Source organism: Gigantopelta aegis, chromosome 8 (genome assembly GCF_016097555.1).
Source record: "Gigantopelta aegis isolate Gae_Host chromosome 8, Gae_host_genome, whole genome shotgun sequence".
NCBI classification, from domain to species: domain Eukaryota; kingdom Metazoa; phylum Mollusca; class Gastropoda; order Neomphalida; family Peltospiridae; genus Gigantopelta; species Gigantopelta aegis.
The window spans coordinates 43725896-43742798 of NC_054706.1; the positions used below are offsets into that span (position 1 = coordinate 43725896).

Genomic DNA, 16903 nt, shown 5'->3' on the forward strand with positions numbered 1-16903 from the left:
GTAATACAAACATTACAGGTAGGCCTACTCTGATTATGTGATTTTAATTCACAAGCTTCGTACTGGACTTAAATTCTGATATATTAATTAAAAATTACAAACAGGTAACAAACAGAGGCATTAAAGATATCAAGATACTGTTTTGATGTCATTGTTAAGGTCCGGCTTTTGCAATTGGCCGTAAATGGCCATGACATTGTAATTGTGTCACGTGACATTGTTTAGGCTGCCAGTACTGGCTTTTTATCTGGAGTACTGAATATGCAAGTTGGGTGTGTTTGCTACAAACTATAACAACATTACTATGAGGCGAGTGACTTCATTTTAAAACACCAGACACACACATCTGATGCACTACTAACAATAAATGTTACAGAAAACAAACTAAGAAACTTCGCGATCGAGTCTATTTTTGACACCGTAAGTATAACAATACACACGTGTTGTATTGTTTCTAGCCTGACTAGACTATTAATAAAGAGCCATTCCATCGTAATACTTAAGTCCTAGTCATTTGGTATGCTATATTATTATTATGAGAATGAAAAACAAAAAAAGTGCTGTTTATACGCATGGCGTTTACCGTAAAATTCATATATAAACCGCACCGTTTTATAAACCGCACCTTGCAATTCACAGTAAAAAAGTAGCGGCTTATATGCCGGAAAATACGGTACTACTCATATTATTTTCTGGGGGGTTTTGCGGACAAATGGACTTCTGTTTTTGTTATTTTGATCACCGGAATTGACCTATAACCTGACCAACCATTCGCACCTTACGTGAAGACCTGTATAAAGCATTTGTTAACACACGTACCTAACAGGGGTGTGAAACCTTTGTTAGTTGTAGCATTGAGATCAGCTCCAGCTGCTACCAGTCGCCGGACGACATCAAGGTGACCGTCACATGCCGCATGATACAACGCATTCTGTCCCAGTCTGTCTCTACAGTCAGTCTTACACCCTGAAAGGAAAGGAATGTTTGAAAGAAATGCTGTTTCATGCCCAACAAACATAACAACACTTGGTCTACATTGTGAGAAAGAAAATACATTACCATCCATCACATAGGCTGCTCATACCAAATAGCTGTGAGAAAGAAAATACATTACCATCCATCACATAGGCTGCTCATACCAAATAGCTGTGAGAAAGAAAATACATTACCATTCATCACATAGGCTGCTCATACCAAATAGCTGGAAAAGATCTTTATATCTCCACTGATGTAACAGATATTTAGATATACAAGTCATGGAGCACAGGTTGAAACTGAAAAACCATCAATTGGCTCAATAAAAGATGGATGGATGGATGGATGGATGGATGGATGGATGGATGGATGGATGAATGGATGAATGAATGAATGAAAAAATAAGTTAGTGAATGAATGATTGAATAACGACACACAAAACAATACATGTATATCAGCTATTAGGTATTAAAGGTAAGTTTTTATTTCGTGTATGTTTTTTCAGGGATAATTTTATATTAATAAGCACAGCAGGTAAAGAAACATAATCAGGTGAAATGGGCAACAGTTTGGAAGGAATAAACATTAACTGATTAATTTGAATGTGAAAAACATAGCGGTTTAAATGTTGACATCTATTTTACAAACTGCAGTCTTAGATATATTTTTATTTTTTACCCATTTAGAACAGACCATCAACATTAATTATCTTACTATCAAAAGCCACTCTTCAGTATAGTACATGAAAAAGGTACTTTAAAAGCAAAGAGGCTGGCTGCTATTTCAATGTTTATGACATTACAAAGTAGAAACAAAACAAGGCGAAAGAATTAAGGCCGCTGATATAAACATTGATAGCGATAAAATGTATTTATTATGACTGTAATTGTGTTTATATTTCTCCACAGTCAAAAAGGTGAGTTTGTTACTTGATTGATTGCAAACGTATTTTATTGTACAAAGAACAAAAGAATTGGGCACAAGTCTGACAACTTACGAGGCCCTCTTCTATATACATACAATATATTTGGCGACCTATATTACATAGCTGTAAATATAAACTACATGTATACATTCAAGGATAACCAGTGTAAGGAAATGTATTGTATACAAAAGAATGTGAAGGAAAGAAAGAAAGAAAAAATGATGCAAAAGATTACACAAATAGTACATCACATGCAGTTAAACTCGCTATCACATTCACATATAATCCTTATGGTAATTTAAATAATACTTTATTAATCAAAACGATGAGTTTTTTAAATATATATTTGAACATAAGTAAATATTTATTTATTATTAGCATCGCTTAATGTGCTTCAACCATATAACAGTAATTGTAAATCTATTGGTTGAAAAAGCTGTAAGGCATAACATTGAATCTGTCTCTGTTGTTCATATTTTTTACATTGAAAGAAAAAATGGATATTGTTTTCTAATATGTATCCAGTTACATGAAGGGTCCGTGGTAAGTCCACATCTGTACAAATCAGCGTTTAAAGGGCTACATCCATGTCGTAATCTAGTATGCAATATATTTTCTGTTCTTTTTCCACAGGAAAAATAATATGGAACTTTATTTACCACTGGTGTTACTGCTTTTTTGAAAGACAATATGGTTTCACACTGTTTAATTGCTGGGCTTAAATTATTCCATAAACCAATTGCTGAATAACTAAATGATGATTTTAATAAGCAGGTTCTAGCAAAAGGTGTAGATATCTCCTCCCGATTTCTTAACATATAAGGAACCCTTTCTTCTAATCTTTGTGGAATACAATTAGTTAAGAAATCAGAAGTCATTCCTTTCATTATTTTAAACATTATACACAGCTTGTTTGTTTTTCTCCTTTCACTAAGTGTTGTAAGACCGGCTTCAATATATTTTCTAAATTATCTGCGTTTAATTGGGAACAGCCATCCCAAACCTCTGAAGCATATTCAAGGACAGGATGAATGAAAGTACTATATATTCGCATTACAGTTTGGCGATTTAATAACAGTCTGTATTTCCTTAATACTGAGATCATTACTGATGTTGATGTGCATACATTTTGAATATGACTAGACCATTTTTCATCATCTGCTAAGTTAAACCTAAATGTTTATGCATTTTGTATTTGTTTAAAGTTGTATTACCAAATACAAGGCATGGTTCATTAATTAGTTTGGTTAGAGAAAACAATAATACATTTTCTTAATTCAGATTAAAGGTAACTAACCATTTGTTGGACCATTCATAAAGTTTCAACAAATTAATGTTTAGATCGCGTTCTATAATTGAAATGTTATTTGACAATATTCCAATACTTGTATCATCGGCAAATAGCCTTGTTATAGTCTAATTCATCAATATCGTTAACATAGATCAAAAATAATAAGGGACCAGAAACGGATCCTTGAGGTAGTCCAGCCTTTAGAGTTCCATAATTTGATAACGTTCCATTTATATACAGTCTTTGTTTCCTATTAGAAATATAATTATTAATCCATTTTAAGAGATTGCCTCTAATGCCATATTGTTTAAGTTTATAGATTAAACCCCTGTGCATACTCAATCAAAGGCCTCAGACATGTCACAGAAAACTGCACAGAAATAGTCTTTATTGTCCAGTGATTTACAAATTTTATTATACAATTCAATTAATTGGTACACGGTGCTGTGGTTAGGTCGGTAAGCACACTGATACTTATAAAGTAGATTATTGAATGTGAAATAATTATATAGGTGCTTGTTACTTTAATATCTGGCAATTTACACAATAACCTAGTGTAACAAAGCCTGTCATCCACTAACCGCCATCAAGAAGAACTTGCACGAGAGACCCATTTCCAAGTTGTGCAGCGACAATCAACGGTGTTTTGTTATCATGCAGGTCACCAGAGTTACCATCACACCCGGCCTTAATGAGCATCCTCATGATGTCTTCATAGCCCTGCTCCGTCGCCGTGTACAGTGCAGTCTGACCCCTGCGGTTCAGCAGGTCAAGGTCGCAGTCAGCATTTAACAGCATCCTGCACATATCAGAATGTCCTTTGAAAGCACAAACATGCAAAGCGGTGGCACCATTATCATTGCGGTCGTCGATGTCAGCCTGGTTTTCAATGAGTAACTTTGCGATGTCGGCATGACCTCGCCAGCAGGCACTGTTGAGGAGAGAATTCATCTCTGCATCCCTCATATTGACGTCTGCTCCTCTCTCAATAAGCAGTCGGCAGATTTCTAAATTCCCCTCTCGCACAGCAAGCTGAAGGGCCGTTTGACCACGATATTGAAAGTCAACATCAAAGTCTGATTCGAGGATCTCCTTGACCAAAGTGACATTCTTTTCAATGATGGCGTCTTGAAGCTTTCGGATTCCCCGTCGCTTTTCACGCTTTTCAAAACCAGCTTTGCTGTTGTCTGAAAATAGAAAATAAATATGTTTAGGCTTTACGTATTGGAATGTGGTATGCCCATTTACAACACTGTTTAAAATCAGCATTAATTATAATTAAATGTGTTTAAAGGTCCATTATATCGTAACAGACCTTTTCAAATGCCATACTTTGATCAATTAAAAAAATTATACAACTGTAATAAATAATTACAAATTAATTTATCTTATAAAATGACCTTCATGTAGCATTGATAAATGTTCTAATATGTTGAAAACTGTTTTTACATTTTGCTGCAATTCAAATACAATTATCTCACCTTGTGAGTCCATTGTGCTAACTACTAGACTAACTAGGTAAAGACTGAATCAAATAAACTGGCTACTTGGCTCAACATTGTGTGGGAAGTCAGAATTAACTGAATGTTGATGAAATATTTTGACAGAATGAATCAAATCTGTTTGAATAGATTTGGTCCAGGTTTCCATGACACCCAGAGTTATGTGCCCTTAGCTTTTGAAGTCACCATGAATGAATGAATGTTTAACCACACCCCAGCACAAAAATACACATCGGCTATTGGGTGTCACAAATGGTAAGTATATGAAAATATTATTTATATATATTTATGTAAAACCACAGTATAAGGAGCAGTGGCAGAAAAGTATAATACAATACATAAAATCAAGGTAAGTACATTTTAAAACTTTGTATAGAAGTCAAAGTGTTTTAAAAACTTTACAATTAATTCTGGGTGGAATTTAAAAGATTCCAAAACATTTCTGTTGCCAAATATATCATTTCTCGTCGGCTTGAGATGATCAAACTCCACCAAAATGTGGCATACAGTCAGTTTACACTGACAATGTTCACATTGAGGGGGAGGGTCCTTCTTTAAAATAAATGAATGCGTCAAATATGTATGGCCAATGCGGGCACGGCACAAGACTACTTCATCCTTCTTGCATCACCTGTAGGATGACTGCCACTCTCCCAGGACTGCTGTGACAGAATGAAGCTTGTTCGCAACCGCACCGTCCCAATCGTCTTGCCAAGTCGAAAAGATATATTGGTTAATATGAAATTTAAAATCACTGTAGGGGACACCAACATGGACACGGGGCAAGTTCAATGCAGACTTGGCAGCAACATCAACTAAGGGATGCTCCAATTTCATGTATTGTAGAGCTTGGAGACATGAAAGCGAGTCTGTAAAAATAATATACTTGGATGCACATGAATCCTTAATCTGTTCCAGGGCTTTAATAATTGGCCAAATTTCAGCAGTAAAGACTGATGCTGAATCGGGCAATCTCATGGAAATTATTGCGTCCGATGGAAACACCATAGCACAAGCCACAGAATACCCATCCCGTGATCCGTCTGTGTAAACAGGAATGTAATCACAGTAGCGCTCTTGGATTTTCATGAAATGTTGTTTATAAATAACTGCATCTGTGCGATGTTTTTTGAGATGCACAAGATCGAATACAATTTTTGGTGCTTTGATACACCAAGGTGGCAAAATCAAATATGAAGGCGTTTCCAAAATGTGTGTTAAATCAATGTTGGAAACTGATAAAAACTGCCTAATGCGAAGACCAAATGTTCGAATCGCATTCGGTTTCGCATCAAATAACTTCATATATTTATCATCAAACACCGCACTGTGTGCAGGATGTTTTGGCTTTGATTTAATCTTTGTTGCATACTGCAGAGAAAGTTTTGCAGGTCTAGCACCCAAACTAGGTTCGTGTGCATCAACGTACAAGCTCTCCACAGGAGATGTTTTGAAAGCACCAAGACAAAGCCTAAGTCCCTGGTTGTGTATAGGATCTAGCATTTGCAAGTAAGACTTACGTGCTGACCCATACACAATGCACCCATAATCAAGTTTAGACCGAACTAAAGATCTATAAAGTCGGAGCATAACCTTTCGATCTGCTCCCCATTCAGTCTTGCCAATAACCTTTAAGATACTGAGGGCCTTTAAGCCCTTCATTTTCACATACTGTAAATGAGGATCAAAAGATAGCCTCCTGTCAAATATAACCCCCAGAAATTTGGTCTCCTCCACAACTGGAACCGGAGTTTTGTCCAGAAACAGCTGAGGATCTAAATGGTGACCTCGTTTCTGGCAGATATGCATACAGACGGTTTTTGACTTCGAGAATCGAAATCCACTGTCAGTTGCCCATTGTTGAAGTTTATTCAAACAAAGCTGCAACTGACGTTCAATGATACTCATACTGGACGACATATAACAAGCTATCAACGTCAGGTTTTAAACACTGGGTGATGCTGTTAATTTTCACGGAAAACAAAGTTACTGACAGGATGCTACCTTGAGGCACACCCATCTCTTAGGAGTGAGAATCGGATAACGTAGATCCCTCTCGTACCGTGAAAGACCTATTCTGTAAGAAATTTGAGATAACGTCAGGCATACGGCCTCTTAAGCCCATGCCATGGAGGTCTTTCAAAATCCCATACTTCCACGTGGTATCATAAGCTTTCTCAAGGTCAAAAAAGACCGATACCAAATGCTGGTTATGGATAAAAGCATCCCTACAAAACGTTTCAAATCTAACAAGATGATCAACCGTGTTACGTCTAGTCCTGAACCCACATTGCACGTTAGTAAGCAATTTGTGGGACTCAAGATACCAGACAAGTCTATGGTTGATCATTCTTTCCATGGTTTTACAAATGCAACTTGTCAAAGCAATTGGGCGATATCTACTAGGATTTGTTGGATCCTTACCAGGCTTAGGAATAGGAATGACAATGGCTTTTCTCCAATCAGAAGGAAAGTCACCCGAAATCCAGATTTTGTTAAAAATATTTAATAGAACCATTAAGGATGATTCAGATAAGTGTTTTAAGAGTTGATATGTATTTCATCTGGTCCTACAGAAGTATCATGGGCTCTACGCAGAGCGTCCTGCAACTCCTCCAAAGAGAAGTGCCTGTTGTATACTTCAGCATTTTCAGATGAAAAGTTAATAGGTTGCTTTTCAGCTTTATTTCTGACAGATGTAAAAACATCTGTACTGAAAGAAAAAGAAGAGTTATGAGAGAAATTGTCTGCCAATGCATTGGCAATGTCACGATGAGACGTAATATCCGTGTCATTGACAGACAAATGGCGAACTGTATTATTGGATTCTTTTCCCTTGATTTTACGTATCCTATTCCAGACAGATTTCACAGATGTTTGAGAACTCAACTTGGAGACATAATTTCTCCAAGATGATTTCTTACTCTGTCTGATAGTTTTACGAGCCTTTGCCCAAGCAATGCGATAACTATTCAGGTTATCCCCGGTAGGTTTGCATCTGAACCTCTCGAGGGTCCTGTTTCGCTCTTTGATTGCATCTTTGCATGTCTCATTGAACCATGGTTTATTGAAACGCTTCGGTACTGCCGAAGTCTTAGGAATAGTTTCCTCTGCAATATCTTTCAAGATGGAGGTGAACAAAGACATGGGATCATCGGCACCAGTCATGGCAGTTTGTTGCAGTTGAGTGCTGCATAGATGCCGAAATTGATCCCAGTTTGTCCTGTCAACTTCCATCTCTGAACCCTTTCAAGTGATGTAAGTCCATCATTCTCCAAAATAACTGGAAAGTGGTCACTACCACAAGGGTCTGGACAAACTTTCCAGGAGAAATCAAGACAAAGTGATGGACTACAAAGGGTTAAATCAATGGATGTGAAAGAACCTCTTGCAGGATGAAAGTATGTATGACTTTTATCATTAAGTAATATTAAGTCATTTTTGAGAATTGTCTTCTAATTGTTTACCTCTAGTGTTTATATCATCGCATCCCCACAAAATCTCCCATGATAACAAAGGGAGTAGGGAGTTGATCAAGAAGACCTTGAAAGTCCCTAGGGTAAAAATTATAATTGTTTCGAGGGGGTAAATAAACTGAACATAGAGTAATAGTTTTATGAGCTGTGACCTTTACAGCCACAGCTTGCAAATTTGTCTTTAATGCAACTTTACTCTGGTCACCAAGACATCCACTTATATATACTACTCAAAAGAATTTAAGGGTCAAAAATTTATAACCAAATAAGTTTCAGAGTGTATTAGATTGATGATGTAAACTACACCAAAAATTTAATTTATTGTTCCATATTCACAAAAAACACACAAATAAACGTCACTGTATACAAGAAAGTCACATGACATGCTGTCAAAGTTGAAGGTTGTCAAACATGGATTTTACACATTAGAACATTCGTTTAATAGTGTGTGAATCCACCCCTGGCGCGAATACACTCGACACATCGTTGCCTCATGCTGTTGATCAGATGTCTGAAGAACTCTTGGGGAATGGCCTGCCACTCTGCCATAAGAAGTTGACCCAGATCATGCCTAATTCGTTCCAGGCGTTCTCTATTGGGGCCAAGTCAGGCGAATATGCTGGCCAATCCATCCTGGTGATACCTTGTTGTCTGAGAAAGTCTGTTACCACCCTGGCGCGGTGGGGTCTGGCATTGTCATCCTGCAGAACTGCCCCGCCGCCAATCTGCTGAAGGCCTGGGAGAACCAACGGCCGGATAATCTCATTCAGATAGCGGATTCCATTCAGATTGCCATCCACCACATAGAGGGGGGTCCTGTGGTGGATAGAGATGCCGCCCCACACCATGACGCTGCCACCACCGAACCGTCGTTGAACTGGAGACTAAACCTGGACTCATCAGTGAACATCACTCGACCCCACTGAACACGTTGCCACCGCAGATGAAGTGTGCACCAGTGACGTCTGGCCGTTCTGTGACGTGGTAGGAGTGGTGGTCGAACAGCCTGGTGACGGCAGCGTAGATTATTGGCTCTCAGACGATTGTGTATGGTTTGATCAGACACTCGAGTTCCAGTTGCAGTCCGCAGATTGTCACGTAATCGGCGTGCAGTGGTTGTGCGTTGATGTAGAGCCATATTGGTGATGTAGCGGTCCTCTCTATTTGTAGTGCTTCGGGGTCTTCCCGAACGTGGACGATTTCGAACAGAATTTGTTGCTTGGTACCGTTGCCACAGTCGGCCAACGACACTCTGACTGACACCAAGTCTCAGAGCAACATTTCTTTGCGTATTGCCATCGTGAAGCCAAGCAATAGCCCTTCCTCAATCTTCGATAGTCAGTTGAAGTCGTACCATTGTCGAATTTGGAGTGTGCACCGTACACGAACGCAAGCTCCAATTATACGGAAATTCAGCATTGGGAACATGGAATACACATGCAAAGCGTGCAAATGAAGCGCTTTGTGAAAAAGCAAGTTACGGGCACTTAGCAGACCTTTCGCTTTCGCCCTGATTTACGTGCAAATGTAAGCATGTTTTCGCCATTAGAACTAGTCGACAGTGTCAATGACAGTGGATTTTAATTCATTTATGGGTTGCTTAGACCCACTTTCGTCAAAATGGAACAATACCATGCGTGACATTATGGTCTAGCTAATATAATTGACATTCAGAAAATAATGTCGAAAATATCGTCTGACCCTTAAATTCTTTTGAGTAGTATATATGTCTGCTACTTGTACAGAGTAATAGGTCATCAAAATGTTAATCCAGTTCATCCTTGTGTGCCTTGTACCAGCCTCGGTGGTGTCGTGGTTAAGCCATTGGACTTAAGGCTGGTAGGTACAGGGTTCGCAGCCTGGTACCAGCTCTCACCCAGAGCAAGTTTAACCGACTCATTGGGTAGGTGTAAGGCCACTACCTCTTCTCTTTCACTAACCACTAACTAACCCACTGTCCTGGACAGACAGCCCAGATATCTGAGGTATACTGTGCCCAGGACAGTGTGCTTGATACTTAATTGGATATAAGCACGAAAATAAGTTGAAATGAAATGAAATTCAACTGATACAGCGAAAACGGATTGTACTTATTGTTTTTGATAGTTTAAAAAAATAAATGCAGCAACAGGTTAGTAAATTTCTTTATTAATGTTCCTTTTCGTAACATCTGACTGATAGTGTCTGTGGAAAGACCTGCCAAATCATTATGTAGCCAAATGAAATGTTCAAAATATGTGCCCAAAAATAAGTGAAAATGTGATCAGATATGAACTTTATACAACATACATGTATAACCATCACATTATTAGAACAAGGATTAAACATTGAGACATGACGAATCTGTGTAGTTGTTGTGAAAGGCTGATTTATGCACTTGGCCACAAATGATATCACCAACAGGATTATCAAGATGGCTGATGGCTGGATTTAGCTCAGTCAGCTGAGCACTTGCTTGAGGTGCTTGTGCTGCAGGATCAAACCACCTCGGTGGATCCATTCAACTGATTGTTTCAACCAGTGCACCACAACTGGCCAAAGGCTGTGGTATGTGCTTTCCTGTCTGTGGGAAAGTACATATAAAAGATCCATTTCTGCATTGCAAAAAATTTAGTGGCTTTATGGTAACGTTAAACAAAACAAACTTTAACAATCACAAGAACTGGGGTAAAATAAATGCAAGATCATCTTTGCAACATGTGAGATGACATAGTTTGTGGCAGCAAAATAATGCACTTATTTCTTCCAAGAGCTGTTAACTATGAATTGTGGTTATCCAAATGTTTTGAATTTAATTTTTAAAATTAAACTTGTATATTTTATTTTATTTTGTTTGTTTTTAATTATTATTTGTAAAACTATTTATTTATATTGAAACGTCGAACTACGTAAATATATATTGGTCGAAATGTCAGTGGCTGAAACGTCCTTTTCTTTTTTCCTTCAGTATACACTTGCAATACCTGTTGGGCAAAAAATTAACTTAGTTCTGTATTTTAAAAAGAGTGACCGTTTTTTGGAATTATTTTCAACAAACAAGCCTATAACCACGTATGCATTATTGGTTATCTGACTTCTACGCGAGTTCGAAGCAGAAAGTCGTGTTCTTATTTTACCATTTCGACTTCTCCGTGTTCCTTCCGATTCCGCCATCTTTCCCAATTTACGATATACTGTGCAAATAAAGTTTGCCCAGTTAGGTACTCTTTCAAAGTTGTTTTCTTTAACGACACCGTTGGAGCACAATGATTTATTTATCATCAGCTATTGGATGTCAAACATGTGAGGTGAGGTGCTGGTTAAGATGGCAAAAAAAAAAAAAAAAATCAATAAAAAAAAAAATCAAAGATTAAAAGAATAGGTCAAACGATGGAATTCGAGCAAGCGCTAGGCCTATAACATTATTCGAGTACCGACCAAGCTTGATCGATTCCATGTCGTACTTTTGTGTTATGGCCTAAATAAAGAAAGAAAGAAATGTTTTATTTAACGACGCACTCAACACATTTTATTCACGGTTATATGGCGTCAGACATATGGTTATAAGGACCACACAGATTTTGGGAGGAAACCCGCTGTCGCCACTACATGTGCTACTCTTTCCGATTAGCAGCAAGGGATCTTTTATTTGCGCTTCCCACAGGCAGGATAGCACAAACCATGGCCTTTGTTGAACCAGTTATGGATCACTGGTCGATGCAAGTGGATTACACCTACCCATTGAGCCTTGCGGAGCACTCACTCAGGGTTTGGAGTCGGTATCTGGATTCAAAATCCCATGCCTCGACTGGGATCCGAACCCAATACCTACCAGCTTGTAGACCGATGGCCTAACCACGACGCCACCGAGTCCGGTTGGCCTAAATAAAAGCAGGCGCTAAACAGGCGCTTGTACGGGGGAGGGTTTTTTGGTTGAAACCCGTTCCTGCTTAAGCAAATTATTTTTTTAGGTCCTATTTTCCGGGTGAGCATGACTCGACACCCAATATCAGTCGTCAGTCTAGACCACCCCAAACCCTTTTCCTGTCCTGGGCCCCGTTCCACAAAGCGATCTTAGTCCTAAGATAACCTTAAGTGCATATATTAGCTGTGCAGTTACGGTGATCTTAGGGCTAAGATCGCTTCGTGGAACGGGGCCCTAGACGTACCGAGGAGCCGGCCTAAGCAGACACCTGCGTCCCTGACAGGCGTGCGCTACAACAGCTTGCTTTGAATGTGCATGTTAAGCCCTATGACCTGACCTGAACAATCTAGACCCCACCTAAAAATTCGTGCACTGTCTGAGAGGGACAGAGGTAATGGGATTTGCCATCCTCCCTAAACATACGAAAACGTGTATTTTTCCATTTAGAGGGAAGAATTTAGTTTAGATATCAGTCACTACAGCATTACGATATTTATTTATTTTCTATCAAGATTTTTCAATAAGTATTATCAGAGTACTGCTAAAGCAATACATGTCCTCTACCGGGACCATTCTTTTAATTTCATTTCAACTTATTTTTGTGATTATATCCAATTAAAGTTCAGGCACGCTATCTTGGGCACACACCTTAGCTATATGGGCTGTCTCTCTAGGACAGAGGGTTACCGGGACCACAACTTATCTCCTAAATTCAAAACACTTAAAATACAGACATCTAGCAAAAAATGAAAATCAACATTTCCACACAGAAAAATTACACCAAGTCGAATTGCTTGTGTTATAAATATAAATATAAATATAAATATAGTATAAAATAAGCTCAATGAAAAAACATCTATAGATCACATGCCACGATTGACATTAGCAGTGTGAACACGCAGTTCAAAAGCATTAAACATGTCTACACATGCCACAGCACAACGGTTTTGGTGTGATAATTCGACAATAATGAGATTCGTAAATCGCACCCACCACAGATTCCAAACAAGCTTCCTGTTCGACGTCGGCTGCTTGCTTCAGTCTCGCATGTTAAACCCCCACCCTAATCGTAACCCCAAAACAAACCCTTGCACTTGTATACAATTTTTCGGTTATCTATTGTCTACCAAAATGACCAAATGTTTGCCATCCAATAGCCGATGTTTAATAAATCAATGTACTCTAGTGGGGTCTTTAAACAAACTTTTTATCTATTATTATGCCAAAGTAGTCAATAGCTGATGATTAAATTAACCAATGTGCTCTAGTGGTGTCGATAAACAAAGCAAACTAACTTTTTTATCTTTTCAAATGTGATATTGTATTTTATATCCTTTTCAAAAATGTTTTAATACAAATGTGATTAGTGCGTTTTCGAGTTCAGTGCGTGTCTGTGTGTGTGTGCTGACTAAAGTAAATAAATAAATTCCTTGTCTGCCATATAATAAAATTGTTTACACACACGCGCACGCGCACCCCGCACACGCATACACACACGGACAGGTGAGCCATTGACTATGCATAACGTACTGCCCAACAAACCACTCAAACAACAAAACATTTCAACAAATTTTATGTACACAATATGAATATACAAGGAAGGATGACACTATCTCATCCCCAGAATATGATATTCTAATGTCCATGATTCAATAATTGAGCCCACTAACTTTTATGGTTATTCAATGTATCAGTGTCATTCTGATGACAAACCAGTCAGTCACTAGTCCATCTCGTCTGGTTGGCTGTTGACATTCCACAGCAGTCCCAACAGCCAACCATACCATGCTAGTCTGTAGACACCACCTCTTGCAGAAGGCTGCTGGTCACTTCACTGTTATCTCGACAACCCACATATGATTCACCAGGCTCACAAAGCTTAGATCAAGCTCAAGCTCAAAGCTTAAAGCTTAAAGGCTAGAAACAAATATAACTACAAATAGGCTTAATTGATCTAATACAACAATACTCTCCCCCCCCCCCCCCCCCTCAATAATTCTGAATATAAAATATATTATTGGTAGGAAATCTTAAGACAGAGATTAATTTTACTTGTAGAATGCAGGTAACTGCATTTCAGGACATCTAGTTTTCAACATTTTAGGGGAAGCATACCCCCCCCCCCCCCGAACCCCCTAGAAACTGTGCTTTTCGCCCTCGATCTCAGCCACCCCCCCCCCCCCCATGTCGACTTGCTTCCGCCGTATTTGCTTTGCGTTATTTCTCGTTCCTGCCAGGGCATATAAAATACACCTTGCTAATACTACAATACTGCTCACAACATATTTACAATATATCCAGTATACTCATGCTCTATTACAAATCGCAAAATGTTAAATCATGAAAACAAAAATGAACATTTTAAAAACTTTTCTTTTGCAATATGTGTTTGCGCTCAAGAAAGTCACAACAGAATTAATAAAACCTGAACAAAAATGAATAATGAGAACTGAATAACCTATAACAAACTAATAATGATTGAACAAACTGTAACAGAACAACAATCATGATAACTGAACAAACTGTAACCGAAATTCAATAATGAGAAATGAACAAACTGTAACAAATTTATGAGAACTGAACAAACTGTGAACAGAAACGAATGAAAAGTGAACAAACTGCAGCAGAAACAAATAATGAGAACAGAACTGTAACATAAACCAATAATGAAAACAGAATACATTGTAACATAAAATAATGTAAAATGAACAACTATAAACAGAAACGAATGAGAACTGAACAAATTGTAACGTAAAATAATAATGAGAACAGAACAATCTCTAACATAAATAAATAATGAGAACTGAATAAACTGTTACAGAAACCAACAACGAGAACTGAACAAACTAACATAAACCATAAATCAGAACTAAACATACTAACAAAAACCGCCGAGAACTGAACAAACTCTAACAAAAATCAATGAGAACTGAACAAACTGTAACATAAACCAGTAATGAAAACTGAACAAATTGTAAAGTAAACTGATAATGATAAGTGAACAAACTGTTACAGAAACCAATAATGAGAACTAAGCAACCTGTAACATAAATCAATATTGAGAATTGAACAACTGTAATAATGTAAACTGAACAAATTATAAAAGAAAATAATAATGGGAACCGAACAAAGTGTAACAGAAACAAAAAATGAGAACAGAATAAACTGTTGGAGAAACCAATAATAAGAACTGAACAAACTATCACATAATGAAAAATTTAAGAAACTGTAACAAAAACTGTAACATAAATCAACAATGAGAACACAATAACCTGTAACATAAACTAATGAGAAATGAACAAACTATAAACAGAAATGAATGATAATTGAACAAACTGTAACAGAAACCAATAATGTGAACTGAACAAATTATAACGTAACCTAATAATGAGAAATGAACACACTATAAACAGACACGAATGAGAACTAAACAAACTGTAACATAAATTAATGAGAACTGAACAACCTGTAAAATAAACCAAAATTAAAATTGAACAAACTGCAAAAGAAATTAATAATAACAGAAATCAATAAATTATTGTAATTATTATAATGAGAACAAAACAACCTGTAATCAATAATGAAAACTGAAAAAACTGTAACAGAAATCAATATTGAGAATTGAACAACTATAAATTAAACTGATAATGTAAACTGAACAAATTATAAAAGAAAATAATAATGCGAACTGAACAAACTGTAATAGAACAAATAATGAGAGAAAAAAATGTAACATAAACATTAGAAATGAACAAACTGTAAATTTAACAGAAGCGAATGAGAACTGAACAAACTGTAACAGAAACCAACACTGAGAACTGAAAAAAATGTAACATAAACCAAAACTGAGAACTGAACGTACACTAATAATGAGAAGTGAACAAACTAACAGAAATTAATAATAACAGAAATTATAACAACTGAACAAATTAAAAAGGTATACAATAATAAAAACTGATTAAACTGCAACAGAAGTCAGTATTGCGAACTGAACAAACACTTAACTAAAAAAGCGAATATAGAGAAATGTAATGGAAACCAGTAATGAGAACTGAACACACTGTAACAGAAACCAATGATGAGAATTGAACTAAAGTTCTAGCAGAAATGATTAATGAAAACTGAACAGGCGAAACTGAACAAGGTATTAAAAACTTAACAACACAACAGAATGTTTAAGACGAAAACAAACTGAAATGCAAGAGAAAACATATCACACATATAACAATTATATATATTATATATATTAGTAAATACATGTATCGTCCGTTGCCCTGTTTCGGTGTGATTGCGTCGTTTGTGCGCAACAGTACGTACATTTGAATATTGTATGTACGTGCGTGCGTGCGTGCGTGTGTGTTTGTTTATATCAGGGCTTCTGCCAGAGGGTAAAACGGGTATGGTGTGTGTGTGTGTGTGTGTGTGTGTGTGTATGTGTGTGTGTGTGTGTGTGTGTTTTGTATTACATTACATTACATTATATTATGATACTTTCAACTACATTCTCGTAGAAAATTAATACTAAATAAATGTATTGCCAAGTAGATTCACACCGTATACCCGGCATGAATCTAAGCTTACTATAGAATTATAAACATCCTTTAGTGCTTGTATGACGTTTCAGTAGTTAATTCAACACATTGAATGTGGAGAAATCAGGCGCGGATTTAGTGGGGGGGGCCCAAGGGGCCCGGGCCCCCCCCCCCCTATTTTTGGGGTCAAGTTATTATTTTTTTTAAACTATAGCCTACACTAGAGTGGAATTACACAAAAATACACTTATTTCCCAATTTTGAAGATAACAAAAACAGTATGACAATACCAAAAACG

At 37.3% G+C, this 16903-nt stretch overlaps 1 protein-coding gene across 1 annotated transcript in view; it reads right to left on the reverse strand.

Moving 5' to 3' along the window:
- Positions 1 to 11322, reverse strand: part of LOC121379675 (ankyrin repeat domain-containing protein 50-like) — a 28953-nt gene extending 17631 nt beyond the window's left edge. The window contains exons 1-3 of the mRNA XM_041508325.1: positions 11286 to 11322; positions 3773 to 4378; positions 820 to 966 (exon numbers count right to left, since the gene is read on the reverse strand). Coding sequence (XP_041364259.1) covers positions 820 to 966; positions 3773 to 4378; positions 11286 to 11322 — 790 coding nt within the window. The remainder of the gene's footprint in view (positions 1 to 819; positions 967 to 3772; positions 4379 to 11285) is intronic.
- Between the last annotated feature and the right edge of the window lie 5581 nt (positions 11323 to 16903).